General features: G+C 47.6%; 2 protein-coding genes across 6 annotated transcripts in view; one reads left to right on the top strand and one right to left on the bottom strand.

Moving 5' to 3' along the window:
* HADHB (hydroxyacyl-CoA dehydrogenase trifunctional multienzyme complex subunit beta) overlaps window positions 1-4,358 on the bottom strand; it is a 29,132-nt gene extending 24,774 nt beyond the window's left edge. Inside the window, exons 1-3 of one of the 4 annotated variants that reach the window (XM_042451881.1) lie at window positions 4,230-4,333; window positions 2,563-2,667; window positions 72-146 (exon numbers count right to left, since the gene is read on the bottom strand). In XM_042451881.1, the coding sequence (XP_042307815.1) occupies window positions 72-146; window positions 2,563-2,566 (79 nt within the window). In that variant the 5' untranslated portion in view covers window positions 2,567-2,667; window positions 4,230-4,333. Of the gene's footprint in view, window positions 1-71; window positions 147-1,345; window positions 1,486-2,562; window positions 2,668-2,819; window positions 2,863-4,229 lie in introns of those variants that run through there. The other 3 variants (XM_042451966.1, XM_042451792.1, XM_042452048.1) reach the window with 3 other exon arrangements.
* A 260-nt stretch (window positions 4,359-4,618) lies between these two features.
* HADHA (hydroxyacyl-CoA dehydrogenase trifunctional multienzyme complex subunit alpha) overlaps window positions 4,619-25,015 on the top strand; it is a 37,579-nt gene continuing 17,182 nt past the window's right edge. Inside the window, exons 1-7 of one of the 2 annotated variants that reach the window (XM_042451563.1) lie at window positions 4,619-4,769; window positions 15,588-15,629; window positions 16,350-16,420; window positions 17,807-17,940; window positions 20,533-20,671; window positions 21,523-21,642; window positions 21,760-21,862. In XM_042451563.1, the coding sequence (XP_042307497.1) occupies window positions 4,670-4,769; window positions 15,588-15,629; window positions 16,350-16,420; window positions 17,807-17,940; window positions 20,533-20,671; window positions 21,523-21,642; window positions 21,760-21,862 (709 nt within the window). In that variant the 5' untranslated portion in view covers window positions 4,619-4,669. The remainder of the gene's footprint in view (window positions 4,770-15,587; window positions 15,630-16,349; window positions 16,421-17,806; window positions 17,941-20,532; window positions 20,672-21,522; window positions 21,643-21,759; window positions 21,863-25,015) is intronic. The other variant, XM_042451658.1, reaches the window with a different exon arrangement.

Below are 25,015 nucleotides of genomic sequence, written 5' to 3' on the forward strand. Positions count from 1 at the left end.
ACAATCCCAACAAATTCAAATACAACAAAATTAAGATGTATGCCAGTGTGTAACAACGAAGCCACACTTACGCAATCTGGCAGCCCATGGCGAGAGAGCAGGAAGGGTTTTGACAGCGCAGCTCAGCATGGACATCATTTTGAAACCTGAGATGGGAGAGAAGGATTAGAAAGTCATGCTCTTAGGCTGGAGGACTTGCTGGCGGTGTTACTGGTTGGCATCCAGCCCAGTTCACAGCTCCAGCCCCATCTGGTCAAGGCCATAACTCCACCGTTTGGCTCCCCAAACCACCGCCAAGTGTTTAGCAGAGCCAAGCGGGCAGAGAGCACCAACCCCACTCAGAAATAATGCTGCAATTTGCTTTTCACAGCTGAGTGGAAGAAAACAGACACAACCCTGCCCCTTTTTAGAATTTTTGCAGCAACGACACTCAAAGTGTTCTTAATCTGATAACTCCAGTAAGACAAAGACACTACGGCACAGCCTTAACAACACAGTTCTAGCTCCCCTTTCAACATTTTGCTTTAAGGCTGTGCTGTAATTTTTTACTTTAAGGCTCTGCCCAGTTGTAATATCCCCTGCACAATGTTGTTTCTGCTTTGACTGGACATCACTCACATGCTTAACTCATGACAACAAAGTCTTGAACCTACTCCAGGATACAAAACCCAGCTTTATTCAAGGGCAACAGATCAACAAAAGTGCTGTGGGTTAGTAAGCCCACTGTTCTGCCCCTTGCCTCTAAAAGGCTCTCAATTTCCCTGCCCTTCCCTGACTCCAAGCACCATCAGGCGACAGCTAGTATTATAAACTGCTGGTGAGCCTTTCAGGTGCATAACATTTGTTACCTGGCAGCTCACCATAGTGCCTCTGCAGAAAGCATATGCTTAACTGGTTATGGTCCTATCTTTACCAGAGCTAAGAGTACTTGACTGTCTTTTGCCCAACTGCAGCCACTTCAGAGGGAAAGAAGAACCACTTTGTCTGTGCCCCACTGAGTCCCTTCCTTTTGAACCCAAACCCTCCAAGAGGCTCTGAAATGACATAGTCTTCTGAAGCTGGATCCCAGCTCACACTCTGTAACCCCTCCTGGCCTACTCATAAACTTTGGCTCCTTTGGAAAGCAACTGACCCTCAGCATTACAATACCTGCTTTGAACGGAGAAGACCCCAAATTTAAGCCCTGGCAAAGCCAGGTAGGGCAAAGTCTGAAAGTTTCCCCAAAACTCAGGAGCATCAGTGCTGCAAACTATCCAGAGCTCGATAGATAAAGAGCCTGTCTTGACTCTCCCAAGCCATGCCTTGTGCTGCAAAATTGGTAGATGTGCTTTGTTCTGTATCTCACCCTAAACTATGAGGAGGGGCAACTGCAATCAAGGCAAGAGAAATAATCCACAATAGTACAGTACATGGTGCCCTTTGTCTGGTTAGGTTCAAACTCAGAGTCTTCTCCAGGTATTGTAATGTTGAGCATCAGTTGTTTTCCTATGGAGCCAAAGTTTATGATTAGGTCAGGTGGGATTACAAAGCATGAGCTGAGATCCACTTCAGAACCACTTGATGGGTTTGGGTTTAGATAGAATCTTATACAAAGGGCCACAAGAGCTAGCCAGTTCAACCCCCTGCAATGCAGGAATACACAACTGAAGCGTCCAAGAGAAATGGTCATCCAACATTCATTTAAAGACCTTCAAAAATGGAGAGTCCACCACCTTCTGAGGCAGCCCATACCCCTCATGACTTTTAAACTGTATACGTACTCTAATGAGTGTATTTTAATGGTTGTATAGTATTGTATTTTAACTGTGTTTATGTGTTTTTAATTGTATTTTAATATGCCCTGCCCCGAGCCTTAAGGAGAGGCGGGAAAGAAATAAAATGTATCATCATCATCATCATCATCACGTAACTACAGTCCTCCCTCTGTTCTCGCAGTCTTCGGACTTGCGTTCCTCGTTTATGCATGGGGGACGAACGGAGGGGGAATGAATGGGATGCGCCAATGGGGCTTGAATATAAGCGAAACTCCGTTTTCATGAGGGGGACGAAAAAGAAGGGGCCACTGTATTACCATGTACGCATGGGAGAGCTGTAAAGGAACGGACAGGAAGAAAATCAACGTATTTGAGATGTGGTGTTGGAGAAGAGCACTGAGGATGCCATGGACAGCCAAAAAACCAAACCCACTGGCCTTGGAGACATCCCCAAGACCACCTGTCCTCCAGTACCTTCCCCACTTTCTGCAGAGTCATATCTGTGACCTCCTTAATGGAGTCCATCCATCTAACATACGGTCTTCCTCTTTTCCGTATTCCTTCCACTTTTCCCAACAGTATGTTCTTTGTGAAGTCGAAGGCTTTCATGGCCGGCATCCATAGTTTTAGTTTAACAAATTAAATACATCATATAAAACAAGTTAAAACAGCAATATCCACTATCAAGCATCTGAACAACTCTTTTCTAACGAGTTGTGTTTTCTCATGATGTGACCAAAGTATGACAGCCTCAGTTTAGTCATCTTTTCCTCCAAGGAAACTTTAGGCTCGATCTGCTAGGACCCACCCATTTGATCTTCCGGCTGTCCATGGGATCCTCAGCAGGCTTCTGCAGCCCCACAGCTCATAAGGCATTGATTTGCTCTGTGTCCATTTTCTTAATGGTTCAGCACTAGAGTCAAGATGGATTCGAAGGTGGTTAACAACAAGAAAAGAGCAGTTCAAACCCGCACTTGCCCTGGAAGCCAAGATGACAAAACTGAGGCTGACAATTTCAATGGTTTTATAGTACTGTATAGTACTGTGTTCTGTATTTTAACATGCCTTGTGAATTTTGAGGGTTACTGGCCATGTTCTGGAAGAGTGTCTTCCTGATGTTTCACCATCTTCAGAGGATAATGGCACAGAAGAGAGTAAGGTGTGACCCTGAGCTGAGAGGAAGCCATTTCCATGTCAATGGCTGTGTTGGCCTGTTGTTGAAAGGGGAGCCTTCAGGGTGGGAGGATGTGTGTCTAGGCACTGCCATTCAAAAACAGATTCACATGTCAATCACTCCTCCCAAGCCAGGGTCACATCCTACATACTGTACATATACAGTACACTGCTCTGTCTTCCATGCCAGGCTTCTCTGAAGAGGCCAGCCACAGATGCTGGCGAAAGGTCAGGAACAATCTCTTCCCGAACATGCCAGACAGCCCCCCAAACCCACAGAAGACTCTCCTCATGACCAGAGGAAGCTAAGCTCCCTCCCCTCCTCCTTTGCAGCAGGATCATAGGGGCTGTGCAAACACCGACCCTGAAGGGCTGGCCTGCAGCAGCCCCCATAGTTTCCAGACTGGGGCTGCGGCAACTGCCTGCCCTGGCCCCAACCTGGCCTTTCCAAGGCGCAAAAGGAGCCACAAGTTTATGGCTTTACGGCGCTGCGCCATGTGGAGGCATCGAGGCTCATAGAGGCCAGGGTTCGAATCCCCTTTGTTCAGCTGGGGAAACCTGCCGGGTGACTTGGGGGTGTCACACTCTCTCAGCCTCGGAGGAAGGCAATGGCAATGCCAGGGTCGTGCGCATGGAGCCAGGGCAATGAGGGAGCATCTGTGCTGGGGGGAATAAGGCGGTTTGAGGCCACAAAGGGATCTGGGAGTCCAAGTGGAGCACAAGTTGAACATGAGCCAACAGTGCCATGCGGCAGCTAACGAGGCCAATGCCATTCTAGGCTGCATCAACAGAAGTACAGCCTCTAGCTCAAGGGAAGCCATAGCGCCGCTCTCTTCTGCTCTGGTCAGGCCTCACCCGGAACCAGAACCCTGAGTCCAGTTCTGGGCAACACAATCCAAAAGGGGCATCGAGGAACCGGGGCCCTGTGTCATCATCATTGTAACACCATCCAGGACAGGCTCAAACCGAGGCCAGCCCCGGCCCCAGGGAAGCCGTCCTGGCCCCTGGGGAGTCACTGGGAAACCCAGGGCCCAGCATCCCCGCTAGCATGCCCTTCGGCCAAGCACTGCCTCCGAGGGGACCCTCCGCAAGGCCTTTCCTCCTCCTCCTCCTCCTCTCTCCAGAGAGCGCCAGGGCTCTTCGGCGGGGAGCCAGGGCACCTGCGCTGCGGGAATGACGCGGCTCGAGGCCCAAGTGCTGGCCTCCTACGGCACCCTGGGATTTGTAGTTTCGCAGGGCCTTGGGCCCTCTCTGGCCAAGCCCCCCTTTGGGCCAGCATCCGCGCCCCGCGGCCCTCTTTACCGCTCCCTCGACGCCAGCAGCGCTTCCGGGCCTCCTCGCCGCTTCTCTAGTCTCTCTCCTTCTCTCTCTCCCTCTCCGCTCCGAGGGCCAGCCACGCCCACAAGCGCGCCCTCGCCTCAACAAGGACCCAAGGCCCTCTCAGAGCCGCGAGCGGACTTTATAGCTGTCTATGTAGCGCCTGACACACAACTGACCTCTTTCCCCTTGAGGACGTCCTAAAGCGGAGTCCTCTGGAGGCGGAGAGAAAAGAAGAGACGAAACAGGCGACGGTAGCGGCGCCAGTGCGGAGGAGGGTTCCCAGGCGATGGGCTTTTCATTCAGGCATATCCGTACACAGCCCGATCCGAGATCCAAGCGACGTGCCCGGTAAAGGCCCCCTTCCCGGCCAGGCCTCCTTGGTTCCTCCTCCTCCTGCTCTCAGTCCCCTCTGGTCGGCCAAGATGGCGGCTGCGGTCAGGGCCATCGGGAGCTGGGCGCGCCTCGCCAACGCCGCCAAGTTCGGCCCGCCCCGGGGCAGGCGTCTCCGGATCCTCCTCAACGGTGAGAGAGAGAGAGAGGGAAAGGGACCCGGGGAGGGAGGGAAGGAAGGAAGGAAGGATTCGCTGTGGAGTTAGGGGCACAGGACCCCGTGAAAGTGGCAGAACCGGAAATAACAAAGGCGCGGTGTCTTTACCTGAGAGGAGCCCTCTCTAGGAACGTGCAGGTCCTCCAGGGCAACTCTGTGGTCAGCATCTGCCAGGCAATGGCCACAGAACTGCCCTGCAGGGGCTACAAAGGCCCCTCTGGCGATGCCTAGGTCTTTGGGGGCCACGTTTAGTTAAAGCCGACCATAGAGTTGCCCCGGAGGACCTAGAGATTCCTAGAGGGACTGCTCCATTAGGTGTCTGTAGCTCCTCCAGGGCAACTCTATGGTCACCTTTATTCAAAAGTTGCTCTGGAGGAGCTACAGATGCCTAATGGAGCGGTCCCTCTAGGAATCTCTAGGTCCTCCAGGGCAACTCTGTGGTCAGCATCTGCCAGAGACTGGCCATAGAATTGCACTGGAGGAGCTGTAGATGCCTAGGGAGTGTCCTCTCTAGGAATCTCTAGGTCTTTCAGTGCAACCTTTGGTTAAAGTTGACCATAGAGTTGCGCTGGAGGACCTAGAGATTCTTAGAAAAAGCATTTTAATGACTGAATAACCGAATCTGCAAAAGCCAAAGCCGCAGATGCGGAGGGCGAGTGTGTGTCGGTCGGAGGATAAGCTGGTGTTTGCGCAGCCTGCGAAGGGGTTCCCCCAGAAGGCCATGCAGCCTGGCCCCTGATCTTAGAGAGCCAAGGAAGGAGCCTTTGCAGCCGGGTCCTGCCTGGCAGAGATACAGCCGCCCCTCCGTCTCCAAGGTCCCTTCTCCACAGATTCGGACATCCCCGGCTCAAAAACGTTCCAGTTATACATAGATCCCAATAAGCAAGCCTTGGGTTTTGTCCTTTTGCGGAAGGGTGACCGCTTGACTCAGCTGTTGTGTGTCATGCAGCACACGCGCCTCTTTTGGGATCCACTGAGGGCTTTGGAACCAAACCAAAACAACAGCCAAAAAAAGACCAGGGCCTGATTCTTGCTACCTTTTAAACCAGATTGCAAATTGGTTTGAAGCGGTTCCAATGACCCTGGTTCCCACTTGAGGCGATTCACTGAAGCAATTCGGAAAGGGGGGCCACATGCTAGACCCATTGAACCCATGTCTTTTTGCTGCTGATGTTTTCCACGTCTTGTTGGGTAAATCTGTTCTGCGCAAGTGTGAACCAGATGCAGATTGGAATCAATTTAAATTTGCCCTTCAGGCGGCTGAAACAGCTCCATTTTCAGTTGATTCATTTGTGAAAGTTAACCACAAGTGGGTTATTTTACAGGGGGAAAATGCAATTGGGGCAAATGTAGTGGGAACCACGCTCCGCTGTCAAATCGATCCATCGTTTTTTGTAAGTGGGAATGAGGCCTACAAAATGGTTCTGAGCCCTCCCAGGAAGCCAAGATGACCAAGCCATACTTTGGCCTTATCAGGAGAGGCACAACTCTTTGGAAAGGACACTAATGCTGGGAAATCTGGAGGGAAGTAGAAAGGCCGTATGCCAGACGGATGGACTCAGCCAGGGAGGAGAGGGGCCTGAGTCTGCAGAGGAGAGAAGAACAGGGAGCCTTGGAGGCGCCTCATCCACAGCAAGGCCATGAGCAAGCGCCAAGTCGAGGGCAGCTAACACAACAACAACTGCTCCATCCTTGTAAGCCGCCTCGATTGCGTTTTGTAGAGAGGTGGGATAGAAATAAATAAATATTGTTGTTGTTATTATTACTGTATGGAATCCTTGGGTTTACTATAGGTCCACAGTGGTCCCTCAACATTTGCTGTGCTTAGGAGTGAAGGACCTCCATCAATGGGGAAAAAACACAAAAACACACCTCTCTAGGAATCTCCAGGTCCTCCAGTGCAATTCTGTGGTCAACATCTGCCACAAGTTGTGTCAAAGAATCATGCTGGAGGACCCACAGATGCCTAGAGAAGTGTTTCCTCTAGGAACTTCTGTGTCCTCCAGCACAGCTCTATGGTCAACCTCTGGCAGAGTTACGCTGGAGGACCTAGAGATTCCTAGAGAGAACAACATTAATCAAAACCGCAAATAAAGCCACAAAAGCCAAAGCCGCAAATTAGAGGGCCGACTGTGTACGGTTTTTACATTTCTATAGGGTGAAGCCGTGGTGTCAGACTGCATCTGCACTGTGGGGATAATGCGGTTAAACACCATTTTAAGAGCTATAGCTCCATCCTGCATGGAATCCTGGGATTTACTGTAGTTTTGCAAGGTCTTCAACCTTCTCTGCCCAAAGAGTGCTGGTGCTGTCTGAGAAACTACATTTCCCTGGGTTCTGTAGTATGGAGTCACGCCAGTTAAAAGAGTGTTAAACTGTATTAATTCTGCAGTGCAGATGCTCCTCAAGAGGTGGATTGGCCAGCCATCCAGAATATTTTAAAAGATGTGAAGTCAAAGGCTTTCATGGCCGGCGTCCATAGTTTTTTATGGGTTTTTCGGGCAATTTGGCCGTGTTCTGGAAGCGCTTATTCCTGATGTTTCGCCAGCATCTGTGGCTGGCATCTTCAGAGAATGCTGCCATGGAAGAGAGTGGCGTGTGTGTGTGTATATATACACACACACATGCTGGATCTTAATTTTGGTGGTTTTCAGGATTGGTAGCCAAACTTTGTTTCCTTTCAGTTTTTCTTCTTTCCTGTTGAAGTTGTCCAGGTGTTTCTGGATTTCAGTGGCTATAGAAAAGCTAAGAACCATCCACAGTTGGCTGTCCACATTTGTGGCTTTGACTTTTGCGGCTGTGCATTCTGAGCACATAGTTGTTGGTATGGTCCAGAATTGCAGTGCTTTCAAATGGCATTTTATGCCAAGGATGGTTTACAACGTGTTCTGCACAGATTAACATGGAAATCACTCCTCCCAACCTAGAGTCTCAACAGCATATATAATATATATCCCACTCACTTCCATGCCAGCATTATTATTATTATTATTATTATTATTATTATTAATATCCCCTCTTCAGCCAAAAGGCTATCAGAGCGGCATTCTCTGAAGATGCCAGCCACAGCTGCTGGCAGAACATCAGGAATAAATTCTTCTAGAACATGGCCACATAGCCCCACCCCCCACCCCCAAAAAAAGAAACCCCTGGAGCACATCAGGCCTACCACCTGGGTGCTTCCTGTGGCTTTTGCACCTCACTATACACTTTTGCTCTTCTGGTGTTGTTGTTGTTTGCTGCAAGTTGATTTCTGACTTACGGTGACGCTCTGAATGAGAGACCTCTGAGAGCCCCAGCCATCCACAGTCCTCCTCAGGTATTGCATACTCAGGGCTGTGGCTTCCTTGAACAAATAATCCACCTGTAATGTGGTTTCCCTCTTTTCCTGCTGCCATCCACTTTGCTGAGCATTATTTAATTAAGTCCCTTCTGAGGCATGAGAACCATCTTATCTTGGATTATGCTGTCTCATGATATATCCAAAGTATGACAGACTGGGGCGGGATACAGACCGCCCAAAAGGGTGATCTCCCGCCGCCCTCATTTGTTGTGCAAGGGAGCCGCAGCCGACAAACCGCGTGGCTCTCTCCTGCAACAAAAAGAAGCCGCAAAAAGCAGCTTCTTTCTGCAGCGCCATTATGACGTCGCAAGGTGCCAATGGCGCACTTGCGGCGTCATGAAGACGCCGAGACGTGCGGACACTAGGCGCCCGCCACGTCAAAATGGTGGCGCCCATGTGTGTAGGTTGCCGCCATTTTTACGCCCTCGTTACGTGTGAGGGGAAGGCATGTCAGGAAGCGACGCCCCTTGTGTGTAACAATGGCACCCAATAAGGCCCGTCTATAGAGTGCCTGAGTTTACATATCTCAGCTTTTAGGTAAAGTCCAGGCCTAATTTGCGCTTGGAACCATTCATTTGACTTTTTAACACTTTTTACCATGTTATCCGTAGAACCCTCTGTAGATTAAGAAAATCACTTCACAGTTTAAAAACTTGTACAGTCTGCCCTTCCTTTACGCGGGGATCCATTCCCCCCCCCCCACATAAAAGGAATTCCACCTATGCTTGAGCCCCATTTAAATGAATGGGGCTCGTGCATGTGGTGACATGCGCACACCCCATTATTCCTTATGGGACACACCACCCCTTCTCCCAGCACGGCTTTCAACATATGTTTCCCTAGAAAACAGTTATGAACCTCTTCCAACATTCAGATCAGATCGTATTATTATTATTATTATTATTATTATTTCAATCCCAGTCATCTCCTTGAAAAGATGGTACGTTGTGTGTTGCTTAAAGATAGCTCCTTTACTGACTTTATGCTCAGTAGCAGTGAAGGAAATTCACTGTATCCCTGAATTGGTAGAGAGTTAGATGACTTTTGGGATCCCTTCTGGCTTTATGATTCTGTGTAATACCTAACAGCGCATGGCGATTTGAAGAGTTTGTATTCTGAAATTTCCATAGCACTACCTAATGCTGAATCACTATGTGCTGAGTCACTGATACGGTTAATACACAACTGCTTAAAAGGCCCATGAGGGGCACAAAGTCAGGATATAATCCAATAAATAAACATTGTGTGGAAACTCTAGGCTCATGGCCAGGTTGGGACAAGACCAGAAGCTGCTCTGGTTTTCATAGGATCCACCAAAAGCATCTGAGGAAGTAGACTGAAATCTAGGAAAGCTCATGCTGCCAACTTCTTTCTTTCATTTAGTCTTAAAGGTGCTGCAAGATCTCTCTACATAGGATCATAGAGTTGGAGGGGACCCTCCAGTCCAACCCACTTCTGCCAAGCAGGAAGACACACTCCCCTGAGAGATGGCCCTCTAGCCTCTCCTTAAAAGCCGCTTCCAAAGAAGGAGGCTCCACCACCCTCCGCTGAGGCAGCAACGTCTTCCACGGTCAAACGGCCCTTACCCTCAGGAGGTTCTTCCTAATGTCTTTTCCTTAGCCGTTGCTAGCACAAAACGTCTGTCCTTTCATGCCATCTCTGCACACGCACACAACCAGAGGGCCTTCTTGGCAGCGCATTCCTGGAGGCTGCGGAACTCCTGGCCAAAGGAGGCTAGGCTGACCCCAAAACCAGGGGGAAAGATATCCAGATGGGGATTTTAGCATGAATTGGAAAGGGGCTTTCAAACTGATTTCAATACTAAAAATTTGTTCTGTTTTTAAACCACACGACTTTAGTTTTTAAGAAAATCTGCAGTTGTGTTTGTTATGGATTCAAACTACAGGAAAAGAGATTTCACCTAAACATTAGGAAGAACTTGCTGACAGTAAGAGCTGTTTGATTGTGGTTGAGGTTCCCTCAGAGTGTGGTGGAGTCTCCTTCTTTGGAGCTCTTCAAGCAGAGGCTGGATAGCCATCTGTCCCCAGGAGTGCTTTGACTGAGAGTTCCTGCCTGACAGAAGGGGCTGGACTGGATGGCCCTTGTGGTCTCACCCAACTCTCTGGGCCCATACAGACAGGCCAAAATAAAGCTGCTTCGGGTGACTTTAGAAGTATGCTGTTTTAATGATGTCTGTGTCATAAGAGGCCGGAAGCAGCTTTATTTTGGCCTGTCTGTATGGAGCCTATGATTCTGTAATCTATGTGCTGTTTCGAGTCACAGTTTGGGAAGAAAAGCAGAATGCAGTCAGCCCACTTTATCCATGGATATTTTTTTATCTGCCTTAGCCATGGGCCTGTTACAGACTGCCAAAATAAAGCTGCTTCGGGTCTCTTTGGAGGTATGTTATTTAAATGATGCATGGGTCCTAAGAGTCCGGAGGTCGCGCCAAAGCCACACTCCATTCCTAAGCACCGGAGTGCAGCTTTTGGTGCAGCTTCCGGATTCTTAGGATGCATGCATCATTTAAACAGCATACTGTACCTCCAAAGAGACCCGAAGCAGCTTTATTTTGGCAGTCTGTAACAGGCCATGGATTCAAATTATTCAGGGTTAGATGGATTGGTAATTGGTTGGCTGACCGAACCCAAAGGGCGCTCAGCAATGGCTCATCTTCATCTTGGAGAGAAGTGACCAGTGGGGTCCCACAGGGCTCTGTCCTGGGCCCAGGGCTATTCAACATCTTTATTAATGACTTGGATGACAGAATTGGGAGCATACTCATCAAATTTGCAGATGACACCAAATTAGGAGGAATAGCTAATACTCCAGAGGACAGGATCAACATTCAAAATGACCTGAAGCTAAAGCTAACAAAATGAAATTCAACACGGAGAAATGTAAGGTACTGCACTTAGGGCAGAAAAATGAAATGCAGAGATATAGAATTATGGGGGACACCTGGCTGAACGAGAGACTTATCCGTGTGAAAGGGATCTAGGAGTCCAAGTTGACCACAAGTTGAACATGAGTCAACAGTGCAATGTGGGAGCTAAAATGGCCAATATGATTCAAGGCTGCATCAATAGAAATATAGTGTCTAGATCAAGGGAAGTAATAGTGCCACTCTATTCTGCTTTGATCAAGCCACATCTTGAAGACTGTGTCCATTTCTGGGCACCACAATTCAAAAAGGACATTGAGAAAATGGAGCCATGCGTCCAAAGGAGGGTCACCAAATGGTGAAGTCTCTGGAAACCATGCCTTATGAGGAATGACTTAGAGAACTTGGTATGTGTAGCCTGGAGAAGAGAAGGTTAAGAGGTGATATAATAGCCCTGTTTAAGTATTTGAAGGGATGTCATATTGAGGAGGGAGCGAACTTGTTTTCTGCTGCTCCAGAGAACAAGACCCAGAGCAGTGGATGTAAGCTACAGGAAAAGAGATTCCAGCTCAACATTAGGAGGAACTTCCTGACAGCAAGGGCTGTTGGGCAGTGGAACAAACTCCTTCCTCGGAGGTTAGTGGAGTCTCCTTCCTTGGAGGTTTTTAAACAGAAGCTGGATGGCCATTTGCTTTGATTGTGATTTCCTGCATGGCAGAATGGGGTTGGACTGGATCAGGGCCCTTGGGGTCTCTTCCAATTCTATGATTGCATAAATTCCAAAAACAAACCTTCATTTTGCCATTTTAATGTAAGGAGCACTATTTTAGTAAGCCATTGTCTCTAATGGCAGCTGAGCGTCCACGGATTTTGGTATCCATGGCTGTTTGTGGAACCAGATCCCAGTGGATACCAAGGGCCTCTACTGTATAAGTCAAATAATCTCAAGAACTGAGAGCTGGCGGCGTGTGGCGGGAGTCCAGTGTGTCTGGAGGGCACCCAGTTGGGGAAGGCTGAATTGAGCCTTGAGGATTTGGCCATTCTCTTAGGGCTGCAGAGAGGTGAGTCCTAGAGCGGTGGAACGCTGGCTTCTCTCATTCTGGACTCTCAGTAGCAAAGTGGCATAATTTCTGCAAGGGTAACTTGAAAACACAATTGCACACATAGATAAGAATGAGAAATAGCCCTGCCTTTATACCCAAGAGCCATCTTGCAACCAGTGTGTCCTCACTGGTTATCTTTGCTGAGCTGCACCAGTGGAGATAGTAGTAAGGCATCTGGCGCTCTCTGGGTTTTGGATTTCTGCAGAAGGTGACACCTTTTCCTTGCTCCAGGAGGCTTGCCAGCCTTCCTGATCCAGCGGGAATGTAGGTGAAAGTTTGTTCCTTTCCACTCGGCAGCAATGGCAATGCGGGCCAAAGGGCACTGTGGCACCCCTCCGGCTTTGACGCGCCTTCCTTGCGAAACACACACAGGCTTTTTGAACTCTGGCAACGTGGAGGCTCCCAGGGATTACCTGCGCTGCTGCTGTGTGCATAAAGTGTCAGGTGGGGCAGTGCTTCAGTGGCAGGGCAGAGGCCTCTGATGTTGAGCAACCATGCTAAGAAAGGAGACTCAGAGATACAGCTGTCTCAGTTGGGAATATCAGCATGCAAAGGGATCTTGTGGCACCTCTGAGAGAGAGGATTGCAACATAGGCTTTCATCGGTTTGGGTACAAAACACACTGCAGAAATATTGTGGCCACATTAACTGCCCTGATTCAGTGCTAGGGGATCCTGGGAATCGTAGTTTATTGTGGCACCAGAGCTCTCTGACAGAGAAGGCTAACTGCAGTCTCACAAAACTGCAGTTCCCAGAATTCCCTAGCATTCAGCCAGGGCAGTTAAAGCGGTCTCAAACGGGATGATTTCTGCAGTCTGTTTTGGACCTTGGCCTACTTCCTCGGGTGCATGGAGTGACCTTTGGTCCTTCCTGGGCACCTGTTCACTCCATGCGTCTGAGGAAGGAGACCAAGTCTACAAAGGTTATACTGTAACATCTTTCACATGGTTAGCCTCAAAGGTACTACAAGATCCCCTTGCATACATGTTAGGAAAAGATTCTGGGTTCGAATCTCCTCTGCTCAGCTCTGGAAACCTACTGGATGACTTTGGGCAAGTCACCGTCTCTTTCAGTTTCGGAAGAAAACCATGGCAAACTTTCTGTGAAGAAACCTTGCTGAGAAGCCCTTAGGAGAAGGTTGCAGTAGGTTGAAGTCTGTTTGAAGCCACAGAACAACAGCAACAACACATGGCCGCATGTGCTGCCTTTTGGCCATAGACATTAATTTTTTTCAATTTATTTAAGATATTTATTTCTTATCCTATACCTAAAGATCTCAATGAAGTGTACAATAAAATCGGTTTAAACAATTTACAAAGTGAAATAGCAGAAGATGTTTTAAAATATAAAAACATTTAAAACTATAACTGACATTGATGACAGGGAGTAATATCTTGCACCACGTTCAGTGGTTGTAGCATATGCCTGCTTGTGAGTTACACACAAAGCAGAAGTTGTATCAGTGTAACAGTGCACAAAGCGACACTGAGCCTTACTATCCCCCAAAGAAGAATGGTCCTGGGTGGGGCTCGATATGGTCAGCGCTGGCCATTGTGTTGGCCTTGTCCTTTATCAGCGTCAAAGGTCTCTGCTGAGAAGGCAGAGCTTGTGTAGATAGCAGAAAGATAGCTAGCCTCTGTCCAAAGGAAAGATCATTCCAATCACACGAGATCAGTTATCGTGATCCAAATAAAATCCTCCTTCTTTGTTAGCCATTGATTGTTAAAACAGTAGGAGAACTTTGTTGTATCTTCAAGCAGCCTGCCTGGTCTTTCAGAAATGATGCTAATGGTGCGTGTGGGAGTAGTGTGCTTGCTTTGTGCTGTCTTAGAGCAGGCCTCTGCATGCAAAGAAGGATCTATTATGCTGAATTCAGAGGACTGTTTTTGGCATGTGAAGGTCACCTTGAAATCCCTGTCACACCTCACTCTCATGTGGTTCTTAGGCTTCAGTATTGAGGAGTGGAGTGTCCCCTTAGGTTCCCTTTCCCAAATATCACTTACTTATCTACCAGCCTCTGGGTTATGCTCTCTCTTTCTCTGAGGCTGTTCATAGCATTGTCTTGAAGTCCAAATCTTGCTAACTAAATGTGGTTTTGCTTCCAGCTCCACAAGCCACAAGGAAGGCAAAGCAGGAGTGCAGGAATAATGGGATGTCTGGCAAATATAGAAAAATGTATTCTCCCAAGGAACATGGGCTGCCTCAGCCAGGGTTGCTTGCGCCATCACACAGGAGTTGCGCTGGCTTTTTCATTCTTAGTCTTATTTTTTCCTCATATCCTACCTTTCTCCCAATATACAGACTCAATCCATTTCCCATGCTGAAATTGACCCAAATTGACTATGTATAAATGAGAGGGCAAATTGGAGGACAGTCTTTGGAAGAACCAAAAGGCAGGATCGCCAGAATAATCACTAAGTGGCCAACGTGGGAGAGGACTTGTCAAATGCGAAGCATCTCCTGTGACAACAATGTCCCCTGAGTCCTTCAGGAGAAACCCTTTGGCCCGGCTGGTTGGGGGGTAGCTTGCAGTGCTGAACAAGCATCCTGTTCTGGACCAGGAGCTACATTACATGTGGAACTGTTGTTAAGAGAGTTATGCTGGCATTCTTTGGCTGGTACAAATTCTGTGCCATGGTTAAATATTTGTTTGTGCTGGTTTCTGTGATCACCCTGAGAGCCTAGGTTTGAATGTAATTAAAGAGTACAGGAAAAGAACACAAAGGAAACCACAGATCTGGGTTTGGCAGTGGGATAGAAGATTCACTGGTATGGCTCCTCGAATGATGGACTCCTGGGTATCTTGCCCCAGTTTTTATGGTCCAGTGACAGCAATGCTTCCTGGCAGGTTATTCCATACCATAGCTTTTGAATGTGCCATTTTAGGTTATCCTTTGAGTGGCCTGGCTCTGGTAGTGATCAGATAGGAAGGCAGCTGTGTATGTCTGCTGTTCTCTTGCTTTATATTTTCTCTGAGGTTGACTTCACTTAACTGAAATATCAAATACAAAGATTCAGGACAGACAAAGCCACCTTTGGGTCCTGCTTTGGAAGAAAGGCGGAATACAAATGAAATAAGTAAACAGAGGCTGGATGGCCATCTGTCATTGGAGATGCTTTGATTGAGATTTCCTGCATGGTAGAATGGGGTTGGCCCTTGGGGTCTCTTCCAATTCTATGATTCTATGCTTCTGTGAAATTAATACTTTGCTAATGAACTAGAGTGATGCTCCAGACTGACATGTCAGAGCCATCATAGCAGAGGTGTTCAGCCACCACCTTGGCCCCTTAAGAAAGGACTGGCAGGACAGGGAGGTGTTTGTTTTGCAGAAGGCAACTAGCACTCCCTATTCAAAGCTGACAAGAGTCCTGGTGGGTCTTTTAGGTGCCTAAACTTTTCCCCCTTGGGTTTTGAAGTGCTTTCTCCAAGCCTGTGCATTAACCCCAGGAATTTTTCTTATAGGTTATGCCTGCCGGAACCTCAGCACCTCCACCCCTCTCAAATGTAAGTGAAAAAGCATGGGTCTGGTGTGGGTTGGTTGGTTGATATAATAGGAATTCTCTTCTGATTTAAAGAAATCAGCCAGAGGAGGCAAAGACAGCTTGGTTTTACTCTGTTTTCATAATCCTCCCCCCCCCCCTTTGTGCTTGTATCAGGTATGAAAAATGGAAGGAGAACTGCATCACAATGCTTTTGGGGGAAAACATGTGAAACATTTGGTTAGGAGAACCTATTAGTCTTGTGGGTCACATTTTCAGACCATCTGGCACTGGCACATGCCCTCTTGCCCACTCAACATGGGGTGGGTTTCTTTAGTAGTGAAGTGTGGGTGCATTTCTTAAAAACCCTGAAAGAGCAAGGATGAAAATGGTGCCACTGCAAGCAAGCGCAGGAAGGAAAAACACATTAATCTTTCAGTCTTTCCCAACCAGGACTCTTCCTGAAGTGTTTGGCTATAGCTCCCATTATCCCCAGACAATGTGGCCATTGATGAGATGATGGGTATTCCAGTCCAGGAGGACACCCGGTTGGGACAAGTGGCCTCACGATCTGGGAAGGCTGAAAGATATGGGAGTCAGCTGCCCATCCACATGTACATCCTATGAATGAAGTGCTTTCACAGAGAAGCCATCCAGACCTTCCTTGTATTTCCTTGATTCTCCCCTAAGTCTTGTAGAAATCATAACAAGCACCTCTCTTGGGGTGTTTTGGGTTTTTTTCCAGCTAGAACACACGTTACCTGTGACATCAAAGGAGATGTTGCTGTTGTGCGATTTAACTCTCCAAACTCCAAGGTAGGTTTCTCTTCTGTTTCTGTGGGGATATGCATAGTTTTGTGGAGCAGAAGTACTCCCAGGAGGGAAGGGTACCTTGGGTCTGAAGCAGTTTGAAAGCAGGAAGGTGGAGAGGGGTGTTCCAGAGATTAGACGATGGTGCCAGATTCAGAGAGCCCTAGTGGTCCAAGGACAAGGAAGGATCTCATGCATGGAGAATGCTACCTGCTCCTTAGCTGTGAAATACAGTGCGCCCTTGCTATCCATGGGGGATCTATTCTGGACACACACACCCCATGCGGATAGCAAAAAACACAGCACCTTCAGTCTCGTTCTTGTCAATGGGTGTGCGCTTCTGCTTGCGCTGCCGTGTGCACCTGTTGAAAAGCTGGGACTTGCCATCCACAGAAGCTCAAACCGCAGATGGCAAGCCCGTAGTTGGCATGGGCGCACTGTATTTCCTGTATGTAAGGTTGGCCATGATTACCATAATTATGTGTCACTTATGCTCAGGTGGGATTCCAAGCCCAGGTCTAACAGAACAAATCACTAGGCTCCAGCCAGGAGGACTGGCAGGTCTCAAAGAGACGGAGGAGCCGGTCTGTTCCAGCATGAAAAGGAAATGGGGCAGTGGGGAGGGGGAAATCTAGTGGCACCTTTAAGACCAACTGGTTCATGTATTTGAAGAAGTGGCTTGAAATCCACAAAAGCTGAAACTAAAATAATTTGGTTAATCTTAAAGGGTCCACTAGGTTCCTTCTCCTTGCCATTTCCTTATACTAACAGAATAACACAGTGCCTCCAGAATATGAAAGCTAGCTTTTCTCAACCTTTTTTACCCTGAAGGAAGCTTTGGAATAATTTTCAGTTCTCAGGGAACCCCTTGCATGAAATTATTATATTTACAGCTCAAAAAAGTTGTGTTTTAACAATCATGGTCCCTCATGGAACCCTAGGGTTCAAAGCAAACCCTGGTAGAGAAACCCTGACCTAAGCATAAAAGGAAGGCATGTATGATGGAAATGTCTTTTGGTTCCTCTGTTATATGAATATTTGTGTGATGGATGGTTGTGTGTGTATGTATGTTTGTTTGTTTATATGGGTATGTGTGTTTGTTAGTCCTCTGAGGCTGAGAGTATGACATGCCAAGTGAGTTTCCATGGCCAAGCAGGGATTTGAATGGTGGCCTCCAGAATGTTAGTCCAATGCTCTAATCATTGCACTATGCTGGCTTGTTGCATACTGGTGCTTGCTGTTTAAGGGTAAATTTGCAAGCACTGGAACTCGTGTGTTTCATTTTTAAACACTTCTGTGCTGGAGTCAGAAGAGCGAGCAAGATGTGTCCCCCCTCCAGCAGTCCCTTTGTCTGGCTTGGCTTTAGCTTGCCCCTCTCTTTGCCTCTTCCAGGTGAATACCTTGTCCAGGCAGTTGCAAGCAGAGTTCTCAGAAATCTTGAATGAAGTCTGGACCAGTGATGCCATCAGCAGTGCTGTCCTCATCTCGGCAAAGCCTGGGTGCTTCATTGCTGGGGCTGACATCAAGTATGTTTGCAGGGGAGTGAGGGCAGGTCCCAGGTGGGGCAGATTAGAGAAGTGAGCGGGTGCTTTTTGTAGTGGGGGCAGCTGGTCTTTTGGGGGTGGGTTTTGCCAAGTCTGCTCAGGTAGGTCTCTTCAAATGCTATTGTTGTCGTTATGTGCCATCAAGTCAGGTTTCACTTATGATGTAGACCAGTGGTCCCCAAACTGTGCCTTTTAAGAGATTTTGGGCCTCAGCTCCCAGAAGCCTCAGCCATGTTGGCCAATAGTGTGGGATTCTGGGAGCTGAAGTCCAAAATCTCGTAAAGGGCACAGTTTGGAGACCACTGATGTAGAACGTCTGAATGAGCGACCACCAAGAGCCACAAATGTCAACTGCCCTGCTCAGGTCTTGCATGCCCAAGAATCGCCTGTCATGTGTCCCTTCCTCTTCTCACTGCCTTCCATTTCACAAAGCATTATCGTGTTTCCCAGTGAATTCTGTCATCTCATGAAGTGTACAAAGTGTGATAGCCTCAGCTTAGTCATCTCGGCTCTAGGGAGAGTTCAGGCCATTCTATTTTTATTTTTATTTTATTTTATTTAAATTGCCAGTCCATGATATCCTCAGAAGTCTCCACCACGACCATATTCCAAATGTGTTGATTCCTTTCCTGTCAGCTTTATTCCTGTCCATCTTTGATATCACTTCAAATAATCCTCCCCAAAAATGAGGGTTTAGAGCGACCGGGGCCCATGATGTGCCCTGGGGTACAAACCATCTTTAGGAAAAAATAGGCAGCTGGCCCCACTTCCGGGATCATCCCTTGGAGCACTTATGAATCTGCAGCCCTCTCGTCTTTTATTACTTTGACAAATAGAGGCAGAGATATTTTTGTCCAAAAGACAGGACCATATATTCCCTAAGTTAGACTGTTCAGCCCAAAATGCCAGAGAAGGTAGGTTCTGGGAAGGCAGGTGACACACCAGCTGAGCTCTGCCCATCTGTAAAGGAAGGTGAATTAGGGAGGAAGGAGGGAAGGTGTGTGCCTGCTGCTCCCTGAAAGAGAGAGCTGGGAGGGATTTCATCACAGAGTTGGAAGAGACCCCAAGGGCCCTGATCCAGTCCAGCCCCATTCTGCCGTATAAGAATTCGCAATCAAAGCGTCCCCGACAGATGGCCATCCAGCCTCTGCTTAAAGATCTCCAAAGAAGGAGACTCCCTTTCTCAGATGTATGTGTGCAGATTAGAACATTAGTACCTGTCTTTTGTAAACTAGAAAGGCCACCTGCTTAACATGTTGGTGACAGGAAAAATTGTTTCTCTTTTGCATATGAGAATTAATTGAGGGTCCAGGGCCATGAAATTGGCCCTGTTGAGGGGCCCCCTTGTTTGGGCCAGTATGGAGGTCTTCTTGTTACTCTTGTTGTGTGCCTTCAAGCCAGTTCCAACTTACGGCGACCTTAAAGCAAATGTATCGTGGAGTCTTCGTGGCAAGATTTGTTCAGAGGAGGTTTGCCATTGCCTTTCCGCAAGGCTGAGAGCTGTGACTTGCCCAAGGTCTCCCAGTGGGTTTCATGGCCAAGCAGGGAACTGAACCTGGTCTATAGAGTCATAGTCCAGCAAGGTCATAGAATCCTAGAATCCTAGAATTAGAAGAGATCTAAAGGGACATCCAATCTCACCGCCTTCTGCCATGCAGGAAGACACCATCCTAGCCCTCCCTCTGACAGATGGCCATCCAGCCTCTGCTTAAAAACAGCCTCCAAAGGAGACTCAACCACACTCTGAGCCAGCAGCTCTTACTTTCGAATCATAGAACTAGAAGGTTCTCCAAGAGTCATTGAGTCCAACTTGCAGACAGTTATGAGTGTTTTTACATGATAGCTTATTTAATTTTAATTTGTTTGTAACAATATATGTATTATCAGGTTTTTAATTGTATTTTGTTTTAGCCTTGTGGTAAGCCGCTCTGGGTCTTTCTGCTTATTGGGAGGGAGGTAGGATATAACTGAAGGGAATGAACTATGCAGAAATCCACTGAGAAGGGCCCTGTTTCCAAAACGGAGGATCTGCTGCCTTCTAAGCAGGTCCCTTCCACCATCAAACAGTTTTTACCCTCAGGAGGTGCCTCCTAATGTTTAGTCAGAGGGCCAAAATGCACTGCAGAAATAATCCAGTTTGAGACCACTTTAACTGTCCTGGCTCATTGCTAGTGAATCCTGGGAACTGTAGTTTATTGTGGCATCAGAGCTCTCTGACAGAGAAGGCTAAATGTCTCAAAAAGCTACAGTTCCCAGAATTCCTTAGCATTCAGCCAGGGCAGTTAAAGCATGCTCAAACTGGATTATTTCTGCAGTGTGTTTTGAACCAGTCTCCTTCAAATAGCCCCAGGTCTTGGCAGAGTATTTGGGGAAGGGAGGAGACTGCCATTGGAGACCATTACAGTGACATTCACAAAGAGACAGAGGCAGCAACCTTGTCACGTTTGAGGCAGTTTCATTTACTTCTCTGGAGGGTTAAGGTTTGATTGCTTTGAAGGGAAGACAGTCCTGTGCTTGGCTGTTTTGTTGTGCAACCACAAAATCACTTTTGTTCCTTCTCCATTCTACTTGTAGCATGATCGAGGCCTGCAAATCCAGCCAAGAGATCACAGAGCTCTCTCAGGAGGGGCAGAAGATGCTGGCTAACATCGAGAAGTCCCCCAAGCCCATTGTGGCTGCCATCAGTGGGACCTGCGTTGGAGGAGGGCTGGAGGTAGGGTCAAGGGGGGCTCCTGGTCCGATCGAGGTTTGCCCAGTGGGTGAAGTTAGGAGGGCAACTGGCTTAACCAGGGACTGATTATGTCCATGGGTGGGAAAAGCTCACTGTTTTTTGTTAAGCATTACTGTGTTTCATTTACCCACTGATGTTGGTGCTGGGTGAAGGAGAAGTTAATGGATTAATTTGCTGTTATGTTAATCAAATTAAAATTGGTGCTAGAAAGGGAGAAAATGGTATGTAATACATTGGACTGACTTGGTTGCCTTTTGTTACTGGTTATTTCCAAAGAACTCTTTGAGGGACTCTTAGGTTGCTCTCCTGACACTTTCCAAACGTGTAGCAATCCCACTATTCTGGCTGGAGGACGATGAGATTTGTAGTACAGCATGTCTGGGGAATGCCTTGTTTAGGAAGGCTGTCCTAAAGTGTGGGACCCTGCACCATTACATTTTGCCCCTGAGATGTGCGCTTTTCACACGCTTTCCAGCGTCCATGGATTGTTGATGGGAGAATGGCATAAAATGCCCTGTCAGAATGCTAAAAAAAATCTAACAACACATGTGTCCTTTTAAAAAACAACTGAACTATGTTACATCATGGATGGGAATCACACAGCCCTTCTATATATTGTTGGACTGCATCTGGATAGGGGACTCCTAAGGGCAGCCTCCGGAGTCCTGGGAGCAGCTCTTCTTGGGCCTATCTCAGGTAGGCTGGTCCTAGAATGAGTCCAGAATCAGAAGAGCTGGTGAGACAGGAGGAGGGCACTTCTCTGAGCAAAAACATTTGTAAAGAATGTGGGGAGGTGGTTCTGTGACAGAGTTCCCTGAATCCTGCCTCTCCAGGTTGCCATTGCCTGCCAATACAGAATAGCCACCAAAGACAAAAAGACCGTCCTGGGCACACCTGAGGTCCTGCTGGGGCTGTTGCCGGGGGCTGGAGGCACTCAGAGGCTGCCCAAAATGGTGAGTGGGGTACAGATTGGAGGGTGCCCCGGATGGGCCTCTGCCTGGGTCTGGCAATGGGGAGGGGGGATAGTGTCTACCTTCCTTGGGTGTGAAGCCCATCTTTCTGCATTGCAGGTAGGGGTTCCTGCTGCCTTCGACATGATGCTGACCGGACGCAATATTCGGGCTGACAGAGCCAAAAAGATGGGACTTGTGGACCAGCTTGTGGATCCCCTAGGTTAGACTGAGACTCTTCCTCCCTATAGACACACGTGCATACACACCCAAACACAGACACACCCCTTAGCTGCCATATGAGTTTCTTGCCTTATATACAGGGCTGTATTTAGGCAGGATTTGTGATGCTCTCACTCTCAGAGAGGCTGGCACCAGCCTAACCTTATCCAGAAGGCTAGACACACACACACACCCCAATCAGAATGGCACCAAAATGACTTACTTGTTTGGATTCCTAAGGAACTACAGATGGATTCAGCCTCCTAATATAGGTAGCTAGGGAGTGGATTTCTGAGAGTTTCCCTGGGAAAGAGAAGGTGAGCAAAACAGAGAGGATGCTCCTTTCCCCCCATTCCTGCCCTTTTGGTTCCTAGCTGAGGAAGTGGGGAATGTGAAAGCACATCCTGACACATGTCTGCAGCCCTCAAGATCACACTGCCCCTGTTGAAACAGCTGCACTGGCTTCCAGCTTGTTTCAAGACCCAATTCAAAGTGCTGGTTCTGAGTTATAAAGCCTTCTATGGCTCAGGTCCAGGCTATTAGGCAGACCAGAACTTCCTGTATGATCCTGTTCCGGCCCTGCTGTCCTCACAAGAGGATCTTTCTCTGCATCCCATCACATTGCAATCACATTTGGAGGTGATGCGAGAGAGAGCCTTCTTGGTGGCTGCCCCCAGACTCTGGAACTCCCTTCCCAGATAGGCCAGAATGGTTTCCTCATTGTTTTCCTTCAGTCACCAGGCAAAACCCTTTTTATTCTGATGGGCCTTTAAAACATCAAGCTTCTAAAGAATGGGCTAAGGGGTGCTGTAATGTTTAAAACTGAACTCTTTTAAATAGTTTTTAAAATACTGCGAATACAATGGTCCCCACACATTCCCTGGGGCTAGGGGTCCATGACCCTGTAAAAGTGGGGAAATGGCAAATAAACTTCTGAGAACCCCTCTCTAAGAACCGTAGGTCCTCTGGCACAACGCAGCTCATCTGCTGGAAGTTGGCCACAGAATTGCCCTAGAGGACCTAGAGAAGTGTTCTCTCGAGGAATCTCTGTGTCAGAATGTGGAACCAGAATCCAGGACAATCAACAAGTCGGCTTTATGTAAAATAAACAAAACTTTATTGATAGCTCCAAGATCAGCAATTCCACTCCATTCAGCGTTTAGGCTGAGACTGACCCCTCCCAGCAAAAGCAATACCTAAGACCCCAAGCTTGTCTACTCCACCCCCAGCCAAAAGCCCGCGCAACAAAATCCCCCCCTCTTTCTCACCGTTATTCATCCCCATCACTCCCCCCTTAGCTTCTATCCCTCTATGCTCAAAGCTTGCATTCCAAGCCTCTGAGAGAGGCCTTCAAGGACAACAACAACAACAACAATAATAATTTATTTATATCCCGCCCCTTTGAGGTCAATCGGGGCGGCTAACAACAATAAAATACAATACATTGTACATCAAAATTCCCTCCCCCCCTTAAAAAATCATTAAATCAATTATAATTAAAACCAGCAAATTAAACACCATTAACACATACACATTATTGCAAGACAAAAACAAAACAGAGCAAAACAAAACAAATAAAACAGTAAACTACGGTAGCATTTCCAGGGAGGACCTTGGGGACTCTCATGAGAAGAGGGTTCCTGAGGCCAGGGTTATCTATCCCGGAAAGGCCTGCCGGAAGAGATCTGTCTTGACAGCCTTTTTAAAGCTGTCTAAAGATGTCAATTGACGGATCTCGTCCGGCAGGTCCTTCCAGAATCTGGGGACGACAACAGAAAAAGCCCTCTGGGAGGTAGCCGAAGTCCTAGCTCTTTGAGGCTGCAGCAAATTCCTCCCAGAGGAGTGGAGTGAGTGGGGGGGATTGTATGGGAGGAGGCGGTCCCTGAGATAGTTTGGACCCAAGCCATTTAGGGCTTTAAAGGTGATAACCAACACCTTGTACTGGGCCTGGAAACTAATAGGCAGCCAGTGGAGGGACTTTAATACTGGAGTAATATGGTCCCTCCTCGATGTTCCTGACACTACTCTGGCTGCCATGTTCTGCACTAATTGCAGTTTCCGAATCAAGCACAAGGGTAGCCCCATGTAGAGCGCATTACAGAAATCTAGACATGAGGTTACCAGCGCGTGTACAACAGTCTCGAGATCCCTTGCTCCCAGAAAAGGGTGCAGTTGGCGTATCAGCCGAAGCTGATAACAGGCACTCCTGACCGTCGCATGGAGCGACGAGTCAAGGAGCACCCCCAGACTGCGAACACAGTCACTGGAGGAGAGTGTGACCCCATCCAGGACTGGGGGTTGCACCCCAATTCTTGGTTTCGGGGCTGCTACCATGAGCACCTGCGTCTTGTCCGCATTCAGTTTCAGTCTGTTTTTCCTCATCCAGCCCATTACTGCTTGGAGGCATTCATTGAGAGAGGAGACGCCATTAGAATTCGAGGCCGACGAACAAGACACGGAGAAATAGATCTGGGTGTCATCAGCGTACTGATAACACCCAGCTCCATAACTCTGAATAATCTCACCCAGCGGCTTCATATAGATGTTAAATAACATCAGGGACAGTATAGCACTAGATAACAGCCACCTGGTACCACTCAGCTCCTACACACTACATCTAAACTAACCATAGCAAAAGCATCCCAACCCCCATCATCCCCACATATTTAAACCATATATCTGGTAGAATACAGCCAGGATTCTAACACTCGAGGTCTTCCAGCACAATTTCTTTGTAAACTTTTTTATTGAAAAACGTACAAACATACCAAACAGACATACAAACATGTTAAAATACACCACAATCACATTTAAATACATTTAGATACACTTTCATACGCCTCCAGTAATTAGTTAAATTTTGTTCTTTGCTCTTCTCTTCATTCATTCTTCTTTCTTCCTCTACTCCTCTTCCTCTGAGTCAACTGCCTCTCCTTCTCCTTCTCCTATTTCCTATCAATTTCTTCTGGAGGAACTAGAGATTCCTAGAGAGAACATATTAATCAAATCCATGAATTGTCAAAGCTGTGAATATGGAGCATTTAATTCATTTTAATGTTCACTTTCTTTACGTTTGTGTTGTCCTTTTAAAATTGTAAGGGATGATGATGATGATGATGATGATGATGATGATGATGATGATGATGATGATGAT

The sequence above is a fragment of the Sceloporus undulatus genome, chromosome 1 (genome assembly GCF_019175285.1).
Source record: "Sceloporus undulatus isolate JIND9_A2432 ecotype Alabama chromosome 1, SceUnd_v1.1, whole genome shotgun sequence".
NCBI classification, from domain to species: Eukaryota; Metazoa; Chordata; class Lepidosauria; order Squamata; family Phrynosomatidae; genus Sceloporus; species Sceloporus undulatus.